The sequence below is a fragment of the Aplidium turbinatum genome, chromosome 5 (assembly GCF_918807975.1).
Source record: "Aplidium turbinatum chromosome 5, kaAplTurb1.1, whole genome shotgun sequence".
Taxonomy (NCBI): Eukaryota; Metazoa; Chordata; class Ascidiacea; order Aplousobranchia; family Polyclinidae; genus Aplidium; species Aplidium turbinatum.
The window spans coordinates 37,307,847-37,321,869 of NC_137476.1; the positions used below are offsets into that span (position 1 = coordinate 37,307,847).

General features: G+C 36.5%; 1 protein-coding gene across 1 annotated transcript; it reads right to left on the reverse strand.

Annotated features, from left to right (window-relative positions):
- Nucleotides 1–1,195: 1,195 nt before the first annotated feature.
- On the reverse strand, nucleotides 1,196–13,886 carry LOC145770801 (uncharacterized). Its single transcript, XM_082582528.1, has 8 exons — nucleotides 13,792–13,886; nucleotides 10,579–10,651; nucleotides 9,727–9,810; nucleotides 8,739–8,781; nucleotides 4,858–4,951; nucleotides 4,223–4,330; nucleotides 3,449–3,556; nucleotides 1,196–1,863 (listed from the first exon to the last, which is right to left on the reverse strand). The coding sequence occupies exons 2-8, from the start codon at nucleotides 10,647–10,649 to the stop codon at nucleotides 1,619–1,621; spliced, it is 753 nt and encodes a 250-aa protein (XP_082438654.1). The 5' UTR covers nucleotides 10,650–10,651; nucleotides 13,792–13,886; the 3' UTR covers nucleotides 1,196–1,618.
- Between the last annotated feature and the right edge of the window lie 137 nt (nucleotides 13,887–14,023).

The following is a 14,023-nucleotide window of genomic DNA, read 5'->3' on the forward strand; positions in this document are numbered from 1 at the left end:
TTAGCCTAATAGACTAAATTGCCCTGCTTGTAATAATTAAAGTTTTGCAAGCGCTAAAGTTTTCAAATGGCGCAAGAAATTTTTCTCTGTATAATTTCAAACTTAACACATGCTTGCCTTATTGCTCTGGGCAGCGGCCTTGTGATACACGGAGAACATTTAAATTAAAGCGAGTAGCCTAGTTCCGACACTTAAAACTGCAGCTTACTAAAAGTTAGATTAACCACCACTAAAAATAGCCCTATTATTCAAGCAGGTGGTTTGCCTGGGTCGACAGTGGCCTATTTTTGCTTTATATAGCCCAACTAGGCCTATAAACCAGGGGTCGCAAATACTCGTTGGCGCGACCCAAAAAACAATCGTTCTAAAGCTTTGCGACCCAAACGTTTCAGAAGCATATAATTTTGCTCAAAATACTTTGCAATTAAATATCAATTTTAATACAGTCTTTCCGGTTTATTAAGCCCACATAGGAAAGGGACTAGTAAGCGGGCGAGCCTGTTAAGCAGGGAGACGATTCTCTGCTACTCCTAAACATTCAAATATTCCGCAACGGACCAAATTTGGCTTTATAAGCGAAGACAACTTACTGTACCACCATTAAAAGCAGAAATTTTCTTGTACAAAATTGTATGAAACTCATCACATCACATATGATTTTATTTATTTTTGCCAAACAAGTTATAATTATAGTAAGTTTAAACTGTTTTGTGATCCAGAGTGGATTGTCTCGCCACCTAAATTTGGGTTGAGACCCTTTATTTGCGGACTCCTATACTATGAACAACAAAATCATAGTTTAACCCTTAGAAGGTTGGATTCTTGCTCAGTTTGAGGGGGGGGGGGGTTGTCGATTCTTCTTATGCTTTAGGAGTGATATCTCTGTTATTTTTTAAGGCACGGTTTCAGAATTTGGGATTCACTTTGTTAAATTATTCACGCTGAGCATATCCGAAAATTAAAACTATGTGAATTTTAGAACTGCTCATATACGTTGAAATGTTGAGACGCTACTTCCGCTGACAATACACTGCAGTGTCTTGCTTTGCTATTCATTCAACTTATAACAACTAACGTGGCAACGAATCACCTGAATCGACCAACAATTGTTGGATATTAGCGACATATTTTGGGAAGCTAAAAGCAAAGAAAGTGCAGACTCAACTGAATAAGGCTACATTCCATGTTTTCAAAGCTCTGTTTAATTTGTTGAAAAAAAAAACGATTGCAAGTTTTTCCATATTTTCGGTACTCTACATTTTGTTTTGACTTATAAATTCTGAGATTTAAAAACAAAACAATTCCGTGATTGGAAAAACAGAAAAATACGTGTACAAACAAGACATCCAGGCTCCTGTCAATGCAGCAATTTTAACTGGCAAGGGCCAGCAGTAAATTTATCCAAACCACATTATTTGTGAAGCGCGTTGACGAATGAAACAACAAAAAGCAAATTATCATCAAAACACATTGTGAATTATTTAATGCAAGTCGTAAAACAGAAAGCCAGGTAAGGCCTAAGTAAGCTACAGCATGTTGTTATATACAAGTTAGTCCGCATATACAAAGCGTAGATAGGTCATATAAAATTGTTTCAGAAATAAAAGCAAAATTTGTTTCAATATATTTCTGGAAGATATTTTTCTGGTTCTTCTAGAAGTTTTTGGGGCTGATTGTATTTTGAACGGCGATAAAGGAAGCCTGCCATCAAGAAAACACTAACGACAAGTAAGCACCCTATTACTACCAAAGCTATCTCCAAAGCTTTCAAGGCTGGTTTTGAGTGGCGTGAAGGAATATTTGGTGTAAAATCAGGGAAATCATCCACCTCTACTTGCAGTGGATCATAATCATCACCTTGCTCTGCAATATAAAAAATGTTTCAGTACATTGAATCAAGATGAAGTGTAGCAATGTAATACTAGTAGAGTGTTAACATTTGTACTATTAGTAGAGCAGGAACGCAGCCACGGGGGGCTTGGGAAAGCAATCGACCAGTCAAAAATGTTTATCTTGTTTCCCCAACAAATGAGTTTTTTATTACCACGTTTTAATGACATGTATTCTATGTTGAATGACGTTCTATTAATGTTTGTCTGCATTTAGTAGCTATATTTGTAAACAAACTTTTTAGTTAAAACATTCACCTCTCATAACAGTAGCCTATTGCTTTTGCATCTCTAAAATTTTCTTTCTATTGTAGCTAAGTTAGGCCTACTGTAGTAGAGTTGTTGGTTTATGTCCTATACAACACTTTCAACTTTTTTTGCTGTTCACTTCTTTCAATTCATGAAACATATTGCGGCCCATCATGGTCTATTTGTATACTCCTTTTAAATTTCAATATCCTGCAATTCCGTTCATCTATGATGCTAAATTGCTAAAATACCTTATACGCATCTCTGTACGGCTATTCGTAGAATAGTAGCCTTATTCCGTATCGCGTTTCACATGAGTGACCCTTAATTCTGAAGGCCATTGAAACACCAGCATCAATGAAGTGTGGTACTCAAAATACGATTGCATTTGCTCTTACAGTATGTTTTTGCTAAGTTATTTTCATCTCATTTTAGTGATATTTTTATTTCTCTACGCAACTCCCATTGAGAAAGCCTTGACCTGATAGATTTCGAAGCAGATACCACGTTCATTGATTTTCGTTCTAGCACGTGTCCGAGAAATATACCCAGAAAAATATTCGAACATGTAAGGCGCGAGGCAGTTTTACAAGATTATTTTCTTTTTTGCTCTATCAAGAGAATAGGCGATTATTTGGCAAAGTGATAAACAAGATACCAATGGTTTGCGTGTTGGAAAAAACTTTTATTTGATCAAAAGCAATGTCGGAGGGTTACCAGAGCATGCACCGATATCTGTGAAAAACGGCATTACGCGTCACAGATTTCAATGGCGAACGCCATGTTATGCTCTACTAATCAGCCTCTCTCTGATTGGTTAAATTTACAAGTTGAGGTATTTTTTATGGTTTCTTTTGGAAAGTTGCGACAGGGCCTGAATCAGTGGTTTAAAGCCTTTACAAGCACGCAAAACTTCCAGGATTTAGCTTTCAAAGAAGTTTTTTCAGTCTGAGCATAAAGATTTAATTGATCATTATATATTTAAAAATCCGAGATCTAAAAAGTAATTCGAAAACCGCCCAAACCTTCAAAATGGGGCTAGGGTTAAAAATAATAACATTAGAAAATCTTCAAGTAAGATTGGCTTGACCACAACGACCTACATAAACTGACATCCATTTCATATCACTCCACAACATGATGAAGACTGCGTGTGTAATTGATGTTTAACCCAAGTTTTACTTGAAACATCGGCTAACGCTTGGAAATCCATGCGTTTATGTGTCAACAATGTAGATTGTTGCGTTTCTTGATGTTTCAGTTGATTATTATCTTCACGTTACCAAACTTTTCAAAATATGATTACTCACCAACCCTACATCCAACCCGTGTGCCACGATACCCATCTTTGCATTTACATCGATTAGGACCAATGCAGGTCCCTCGATTTCCACAATTATGTGTTCCCATGCAGATATCTGGGCAAACATATCTATATTTAGTCGCAGGAAATCATTCAGTAAATAAATCACCAGTGGCGTATAGAAGCTTTTATCGAGGGGGATCCGTTCCTTTTTTCAGAAGACTACCAGCTTGCTTATAATATGCAACATAGAGTTCCCATGCTCAGCGTACATTGACGATACAAATGAATTCACCAAAGGTACCGCTACTACGGATAGGCTGTGCACTGTAAACAAATAATGGAACAAAATACTTGCTGGCTTCTTTAGTAAACTAGTCATATCGTTAATTTTAAATTGAAGCGTTTAAGAAATTTTGAAGAATGAGAAACAATAGTCCAATAGCTTCACTGCGTGCACCACTGTATGTGACCAACTGGCAAATTCCATTACATGCAAATTATAAGACTAAAGCAAGCTTTGAAATTATCCAATCATTTGTCAAAATGCAATGTATTTGTCGTATCCATGCTTTTGCCTTGTTGCTAAACATTCAGATTAAGTGGACGGGTAGGTAAAAATCCAATTTTTGTGTCCTTCTCAACACATGTCATTATTTTCCTTGCTGAAAACACAGTCTGTATCATGCTCTTGAGCGGTGTCGAACTAAACGGATTTAGAACTTCCGTTTCAGAGTGCTCACCACGCGACAAAGCGGTATGACAACATAAGCAGCCTTACAGCGTTGGCATCCATTATGCTCCCCAATGTATCCAGGACGACAACAGCATTTCCCAGGCTCAATACATGCTCCACGATCCCCACAGCTTTTCCGTCCGGCACATATAGCTTCACAAATAAATTAAAAATAACAAAGTTCAGTAAATAGTAACTAATAATCAGTGAAGCAATAGAACAACTTGTATACCTATGCTTTTACTTTTTTCAGATAGGCTAAACGTTGCACCTGGTGCTAGAAAAGATAATAATCCTAATGAACTCCCATACTTTTTAGTATAAAGTAAAAATACGTTTACAACAGAATCAACTGCGTAGCCGAGCAATGAAAACTTTGGTCTGATGCTCAAAAGCATGCGGTTGTGTTTTTGGCAAGACATTTAAAGGTAGGCCATGAGGCCGACACGAGCGTTATTTTGTTGGCTTCCTTGACTTCTTTTCACGTAATCCAAATCGCCAATCGCTCGGCTTATGCTTGTATACGAAAACGACAACAAAGTCTAATAAATAGCAAATTTTGCTGTTCCACTTGTCACAGCAGTTATTTTCGAGTAAGCCTGGCATCCTTATGCCGTTTTAATATTGGGTTCTTCTAAAGGTTTTTCTATACCGTAGGCTTAAATTTGGCTAGAACTTACGCTTTGAACAATCTTGATCATATTTTTGAAAGCGTTCATAACCTTCACAACAGTTGTAATAAGCGTGCACTCCTCGAAAACGCCACGCATTCTCCTAAAATGGATATCAATATTACGTCACAAACCTTTTATGTAATTGACATCAATGATTTCCAAACTTCTTTGTAAAGTTCATATTGACTCACAAATAGTTGCAGTTATTTTGTTTTTTGTTTTATTTTTGGACTTAATGTGTTAGATTACACTGGTCAACAGCCAATTTGCTTCTGAAACAAATAGGGTCAATCTTGGCTAATTTGGGGTCGCTGATCACGAACTCTGTTACAAAGTAAACTCTGTTACAAAGTAAACTCTGTTACAAAGTAGAACTCTGTTAAAAAGTATGAAAACCAGACAATATAAATTTCTCGGCCATGTAATAAGAAAGCAAAAACTGGAGCATCTCTCTTTAACTGGTAAAATTTTTGGAAAGCGGGCACCTGGCAGACAAAGACAAACACATCTGGAACAATTTAACGACAAAACAGAAACAATTATCCATGCAACATATAATAGGAACATTTGGTCGAATTATTCATCTGAGGCCGTCGATGCCTGGTTCAGGCAAGGCAATTGAAGAAGAAGAAGATCACGAATATCAACTTACAATTTTTTCTGAGTTTTTCTGTTGCAGCTTGCATCGGTCAGATAGAGTTGGGCACTTAACATATTTCTTGGAAGGTAGATGACGTGTTTAGTCATATTAGTTTTATTTTGACATATGTTTGAGTTGGGTTGTTTGCTTGCTTCTTTTGCAAAAACTTCATGAGTTTAGCCTTAACTGCTTTTTCTGCAGATCACTCGTAAATGCATAAATAAAGCAGACAATTTCTGATACATTTGTGGTGAACTAACTTTTTCTTTACAAAAGCGAAGTATAACGGCTGTGGTCAGGAATGCATAGGCTACCACTTGCTGTGGTCAGGAATGCATACGTGTATTTTGGATGCAAAGTTGGTGATCAGGGTAAGAGTTGGGCCCCTCACATATGCTGTAACTCCTGTGGTGCAAATCTTCGGCAATAGCTAAACGGAAACTGACAGCATAAAGCAACTTCCAAGATGCATAAAGTATGACCAACATCAATGGCAGCTGTGTGGTGACTTAAAAGTAGTAGCTCTTGTTATGGGTCAGCAGCTAGGTTATACTAAGTACTGCTGTTTTCTTTGTGAATGGGATAGTTGAGGGGAAGATTCCCACTACATCAATAAAGACTGGCCTCTCCGTCAATTATTGACTCCAGGGGAGAAAAACGTTCTACATCCACCACTTGTTGAATCAAATAAGATTTTGTTGCCACCATTGCACATAAAACTGGGTTTCGTGAAGAACTTCGTCAAGGCAATGAACAAAGCAGGAGCTAGTTTCATGTACCTCGATAAAAAAATTTCCCGAATGAGCAAAGCGAAAATAAAGGGTGTGTTAATAGATCCCTAGATAAGGCACTTTCTCGAAAACGGTGAATCTGATCAAATGTTATTTGGAAAAGAGAAAATTGCATGGGAAGCGTTTAAGTTGCTGGCCACAAAATTCTTGGTGAACAAAAGAGCTGACATCTACACGGAATTGGTGTCCAATCTCATTGAAGCATACAGATACATGGGATGCAATATGTCACTGAAGATACATCTTTTAGACTCGCACCTGAATTTTTTTCCACCAAATTGTTGAGAAGTTAGTGATGAGCATGATGAGCGATTTCACCAATGCGTATCTACAATGGAAAAAAGGTACCAGGGAAAACAGAATCAATCAATGCTTGCTGACTTTTGCGGGATGATATCTAGGGATGCTCCTTTGACCGTATACAAGCGACAGGGCAAAAGGAGAAGAACAGATGAAATAGATTAGAAATTTATATTTGAAAAGTTTTTGTTGCATATGCTATGCTGAAATATAAACGCGTGCAATTATTACACTGTTTGTAGATTGTTACTGTTGTGTTCAATAAAGCGCATCAAGGCTTACCATATGTAGAACCACATACAAAAATGAAAAAAGTTTTATCTTTTAAACTAGAGCTAATCAGCAATTTTAACCAACATTTTTGGATTCAGCGTCAAAAAATGCATAAGAATCAATTGTTTTCTTATCGGAAGCAAACAACTTTTGAAAAATTGTTGAACAGATTAGGCTATGTGTCATGTGAACCACATAGCTTACACGTTTAATCTAATAATTATTTATACTAGTTGGGAGCATTTGACGAGATGCTCGAATGGTCTTTCACTGCTTCTGGCTAATCAGATTGAATTATTCAACACTGAGCGTACTTAGGCGTTCCTCTACGTTTGTGAATTGTATGTTATTGTGATGTAACTTTATTGTGTAGCCTACCGCACTATTATAGAATCTGATAGACAAATAAAGTTATTTTTCTCTCTCTTTCACTCTTATGTTGCAAACACTCGGAACTGTTCATTCGAACATGACAATTTTGGGTGAGAAACAAGAAAATATATGCATTTGGAAAATTTGATAATAATAATTTATTTTACACCAATTTGGTGCAAATAAGCTTCATTAAAAAGTCTCAATATTATCATATACTGTATATCTATTAAGTTATTAAGATGATCCTATTTGGTGACAGGTTAATCCTATCTTATTTACTTATGTTATATGAAAAAGGTCAAGCAAATGTGGTTTTCTTATGACACTCCAAAAAGTAAAACCATTCACTACCTTGATTTGGGCGTAAATTAAAAATGCAAATAAAATCAAAATAATCGATAATTTGCAACAAATTAGAAATTGTTAAACCCTTGGATTTACGTTGTATTGTATACAATACAGTTTTTAAAGTCTATTGCTTATATTTGGATATTGACATGTTGCACCCATATAGTCATAATGCTTCACATAAGATGCAAAATAATAGTTTTGAAGAAGGGGAGCATGGCTTAATTCCCCCCCTGCGTACATCATTGTATTGCACACCGATGGATTGCTGTTGGCATTTGCACCAGTGTTGTTGAACTGCATACCTTCGCAAACCAACCAACAAACGTCGCTGAAGTACGTCATAGTTGTCGCACGACATCTTGTGATCGACTTCTGAAAGCCACGTAGCCTAGTTTTCGATGGACCAATGAGATCGTTGAACGTGTTCTCTGTCAACCGTGACGTAAGTTTGTGGCTCAATGATAAAACTAAAGTTTCCCAAAAGGGGAAGTTTTGCAAAAACCCCACTGGGTTCCTGGTATCCCTTCAAAGTCAATGGAGCGTAAAGCTATTACGAAGTTCTTGCACCTTTTGAAAAGTTTGCATAATTCCAATGCAACTTTGTGCCAACTGTAGAAAGATAAATTTTGCAGACAGCAAAGCAAATCAGTCCTTTATTACATTAATTCAACCTCTGCAGACATTTATTATGTAAGAAACGACGGGTTTGCTGACCCAGACAACATATCAACCATTTTTTACATTGATTCATGATGGGGATGTCAAAACGAATCAATTTATTTTTAGGGAAATCAATTCAATTGGAATTTGCAATAATATAACAGATAAAATGGCTACGAAATGATAAGCGAATAGGTTAATCCTGAACAAACACCTGGCGATGCAAATGTATCAAAAAAATTAGTCTCCAAAGTAACTCAGCGCTTTATTTCAGTTTTTACTCTTCTTACAAACGTCTGCTCTAAATGTGTCCCTGCCAATGCAACCGCATCCAGCCCTTTGCTGCATTTCAACGGTAATTTTTCAATATAAGGAAAATGAAGTAAAATGTAAGACAGTGTAAAAATTCATTAACTAACGATAAATCAAATTTAAAATACAATTTTTGAAAGAGCGATTTAAAATCTGTATGTGTATGCCAGTGTATATCCACTCACCTCTGAAGGCATGTACTGAACTTCATCTCCACAATTATGTTCTCTGTTAAAATGAAAACAGTATTATATGTTGATACTATGAGATTTTAATTGTAAGAATATTTATCTTCGAAATGTGAAATCTGACGCTTTTGCATCCTTGTAGAGGCTTTGACCATTGACGCAACCCAATTCCTGAGATTGTCGAAGAAATGGTTCCACTTGTTCCGCCCTGAGAATTGAATCAACATCGCTTGCTCCTGATCTTTTTGTCTGCCTATTCCATTAATTTGGCTATTGGTTGTTTGATGTTTGTGTTTTGTGTGATATCTTGTTTGAAGAAGTTACAGTATAGTCTCTATGGCAATTACCTCTGGCTTTGAAGCACATCCTATAAAAGGGCAGTTTTTGCTTAAATTTTGAAATACTTTGAAAAGCTTTTGTGGAAGCTATGGGCTACTGACATCTGACAGGTTACATTTTTAGGCCTAGATGGAACTTTTAATTACTTATCCTATACATTGTTATATCAAACCAGTTATGCCATATGGAAGTGAAAGTTGGACATACAATAAAAAAAATTCACAAAAGAATTAATGCTTTTCAACTCTGGGGATACAGAAGAATATTAAATAATCACATAAAAACACATTACGAACGAAGCAATCAGATAAAGGGCTGTCTGGTTTATTAGCACTTCTGCGACTTACACTCTCCCCTTGTGATGTTTAATGTAAACTTTATTTATTCCAATATCACGATTCAGGCTATTTGAAGGGTGATATGTGACGTATAAATTGCCCATGAGCTTTCATTATGTCATCGTTTCGCTCGGAGTGGTTAGTTTGATGTAACTGAGCGCACCTACAGTAAATAATATGTATCTGCGCGATTTAATCTGGATTCTTGTTTGTAAATCTCTGTAACTTATATCGGGGAATTAATGGAACTGTTAAAACGAATGCGTAGGCTTATTAGTAGCTTTGCAACATGTAGGCTTAATCCTTACCCTTTAGTGACAGGTAAAGGCAAATTAGCAAATCGAATGGCGTCTTCTCCAATGTCTCCGACTATGGAAACCGCATCTTCAAACCTACAATGCAGCAACGAACGTGGAATGGTTTATATCTACAGTATATTAACCCGTTTGGACATATAAATTCTACAATCTACGTATCTCACAGCATGGTTATCAACATCCCATACGAACATGCCCTAGACCGTTCACTTACAATAAAGTGCCAATATTAACGATATGATATCACAAACCTCTGTGCTGGAAATCTGGAGAGACAGCTGCAACTTTCAAGCTTGATGAGAGTTAATTAAATAAAAAGTGAAAAATAACACAATGTTTTTGTGGCTTTACTTGTACTTGTATGTTAGGCTTACCAAGTGGTGTAAACCTACATTGACGATAGAATATTATGCGTGGACGACAGTACGCTACGATTTTCAATCATAATTTGGTTTGTTTTGTTATTGCTCACATTTTCTTTGTAATTCAAAAATATTTTTCCGCTTTTACATGTGCTAGCTGAAGATGCTATTAGCGAAATTGAAATTTTAATAAAGGATGTCAAGAGTTTAGATTGTTGTGCAAATTCCAGCTTTCGATGCATGCAAATGAGCAGTACCAGTTGCAGCAAGTAGGCCTATAAGTTTTACTAGTTAATACTTGCGGGGGCGACACTAAGCAATGGCTAACCGCCGGGTGTCTTTTTGTTCTGAAACGAGTAAGAAAAATGAAACTAGCAGTTTCCAAACTAACCACAAAATCAACAAGAAAATTAATGGCAGTGAGTAATTTCGAAATTAAGGTTGGGTATTAAGAAAGCAGTCTATTGGTAGCTACTCTTACCAGTTTGCTTGTGAGGGCCCACTGAAAAGTGCGATCAGCAGAACTAGAACTGTTTTATCCGTGTACATCATATCTGAAAAATCAAGTTTATTTCAAGGCATTTTGATGCAATCTACAATATCATGAAATTGAAGAGCTGAATATGAAAGTAGGATTGTCTTATTGGAATCAAACAAATTTAGAGCACTAGTTAGCCCTTCTCAAGTATGGCCGAAAACGTTCGTAGTTTATAAGTTAGTTTTATGTTCACTCAAATGTATGATGTTAAATGCCGTGTGGTTGCTTGGTTTTATCTGTCTATGTTTAAAATATTAGCATTCCATACACTGGTAAACAAAAAATTTGTTGCATTTTCAAATTCACTTGGTCTAGGGTAATTTTGGGGTGCTGAATCCGAATATGACGTTATTTTTGGTCTAGAAGCTCTAGATGTTTTGCAAATTTTGATTTTTTCCTTTTTTTGAGTAAAAACTGAATATTTTTCAAAAAAATTATATTTTGATGAATAGGAAAAAAAACATCTTTTACGACTGAAATAACTGCTTTACTCTTTTGTCTATAGCTTAGATCTATACTTACTGATAGAAATGCACCGAAATATTTGAAAAAACATTACAGAATCATTCGAAAAGCGTCGTAAACAAAATTTCAAAAACTATATAGGCTATATACATAACAAACGAATCATTTTCACAACTACAGTAGTAACCATAGCACTGCATGCAGACCTATTGCAATTACAAGCATAAACAAGCTCTTTAAAAGTTTGATGTTGTGAGAAAAGTTCACTGGCTGAAAATAGAAAGTTAAATCCACACTACATGCTGGGCAAAAATTGGCGTTTGAGGCTGTTGCGTTTGTAAGCTTTTTGGGGGCAGTCTCGTTTAATGCTCCAACAGTAATCTGCCATCATGTGTCGATTCCATCGGCCTTGGTAACGTTCTTCTACTTTCATAAGATCCTGGTGGAACCGCTCTCGTTGTTCGTTACTGACAGCTCCAAGGTTTTCTGGAAATTTGTCCACATGACTGAATAAGAAATGAACTTTAATGCTCATTCTGCATCCTAAGTCGCGGAAAGCAAAGAGCATTTTGCTCACAAGAACCTCGTAATTGTGAACCTTTTTGTTTCCAAAAAAGTTTTTAGTGACATCCACAAAGGGCAACCATGCTGCTCTCTCTTTGGTTTTCATCTTATCGGTGAACTGTTGGTCTCGCACAAGGCTTCGAATTTGTGGTCCATTGAAGACACCAGCTTTAATCTTTTTTGTATGAAATGGAGGGAAATGTGTGAACAATATATTGGAAGCAGTCGCTATCAGAGCTTAAAGCTTTCACAAACTGTTTCATCAACCCTAACTTGATGTGAAGAAGGGGGAAAACAATTTTGTCTCTGCTTACAATCGGATTATTTAACATGTTTGGCATGCCGGCTTCGAGTGTTTCACGTATGGGCCAATCTTTTTGGGTCCAATGCTTGTCATTAGCTCTGCTGTCCCACATGCAAAGATAGCTTAACATAGAAACTTTGTGCATCCTTTTTGCTGACCATGTAAGAAACCAACCATTTTCAGGTCAACACATAATATCCAATTGTGCTGATGATATTTCAGCAAGTCAATAACTAGCTTAATATCACCATATGATTCTTTTAAGACAGTTGAATCACCAACTGGAACTCCTCCATATGTATTACCATAGAACACACTTCAGGCTTCGCCTGGAACTGTCTATAAATAAGCGCCATTCACTTGAATCATATGAAGAAACTCCTAGTTGAACGAGAAGGCCTGGAATATCATTGCAGTAAATTAACTGCTTTTCCTGTGAAAAAAAGACATAAACGTTTCACCTCGTTTCCTGAAAAACGAAACCTTTGTGGAACTGTCCAATACGTGTTTTTCACTAAGCCTTGATGCTAAAAGCTCAGCAGCTTGCTTGGATATGTCCAAGTTTCGTACCAAATCATTTAGTTCTGACTGGTTAAATTTCTGAATGGTTTCAGAATTAGAGCCTTCTGAGTCTGCATCTGCTTCCTTTGTATACTCGCATTCCATACTACCGTGGTAAATCTCAGAGTCTGTTCCTTCATCATCGGAGGATGCAAAACCATTAAATGCTGGAGGTGGAAACGTTTCAGAGTGAAGGACAGGTCGAATAGCGGAAGGAATATTTGGATAAGAAATATTTTGTTTGTTTTTCCTGCCAATGCCCTCGGTGTTAATCAAACAAAAGTAACAATCAGTGCAGTGGTCCTTCGGTTTACGCCACACCATAGGGACACCAAAAAGAAGTCCGTTACGATCTTTCTTTGTCCAGTCTCTAAGCACTTCTTCGCAATTATGGCAGATAATTTGTGGAGCCTATCTCTTCTCTTGATCTTCCAGAGGAACTTGAAAATAAGCTTTGTAGGCCCGCTTCACGAATGGCGTTATATTTCGTCTCTGACGAGGGAATGAGTATATGCCACAAATATAACAAAAAGAATCAACTTTTTTTGGCATTTATATCGATTAGAACTATACGAAGCCATGTCAAAAACTTTAAAAAAACCGTTAGTCTATAGAACTGTAAATCTAAACAATTTAAAACGTCTGGAATTTTGTTTTAAATTTCAGACCAAATGCTGCAAGCCTCAAAATATCCACTGGTGTATTACATAAAAACTAGAGCTTGCAGAAAAAATCTGATTGCAGATTTGGAATCAGTGGCTAAAACTCATTCAGAATCGATCAAAAAATCTCTTACAACAAGAATTTTTTTTTTTTTTGTTGACCAGTGATATTTCAACGGCCAGAACGCCGTAATTCAAAGATTCTATCAAAGTCAATCCGAATAATCTCAAAAAAAGTTTTAAACCCAAACGGATAAACCCTTCTACACCCCACCCCAAAAAAAAAACGTTTCAAACAATCATTAAATAACTCATTTCGAAAACACACTGTTCTGAACCTGCCACTGCGGGTACACTAACTCAACAGAAATGCAACATACAATAAAGACATTTTGTTTATAAGAGGTTTGCATTTACGATGAGCTAAAGGAGCTACGTAGATTAGATTTAACTGATTTGTCAATATGCTCTTTTAAATTGGGCCCACTTTAGTCCGTCACTCCATAACTTAACAAAGATAGTCTGTGACAGACCGTACAAACGTAGATGTCAATTCAGAGATATAATAAATGCAAAGCCAAATCAATATTACTGTCTTGCCTTGGTCAATCACTTTGTCCACTTAAACGATTTCCTCAAGTTTTGTTTTGTAGTTCCTTCCGATGTTTCTACTGTATGTTGTCAAATGATTCAAAAACTCAACTTTGAAAAAGGTGCAGTATTGCTCTTATTCTTTGAAAAACCGGTGAAGCGTGGGATATTGGTTCAAGTAAATACTTTCTGATTGCAGGGTAAAACTTGAGTTTTGTAAATAGTGTAGATTTGCAAACGG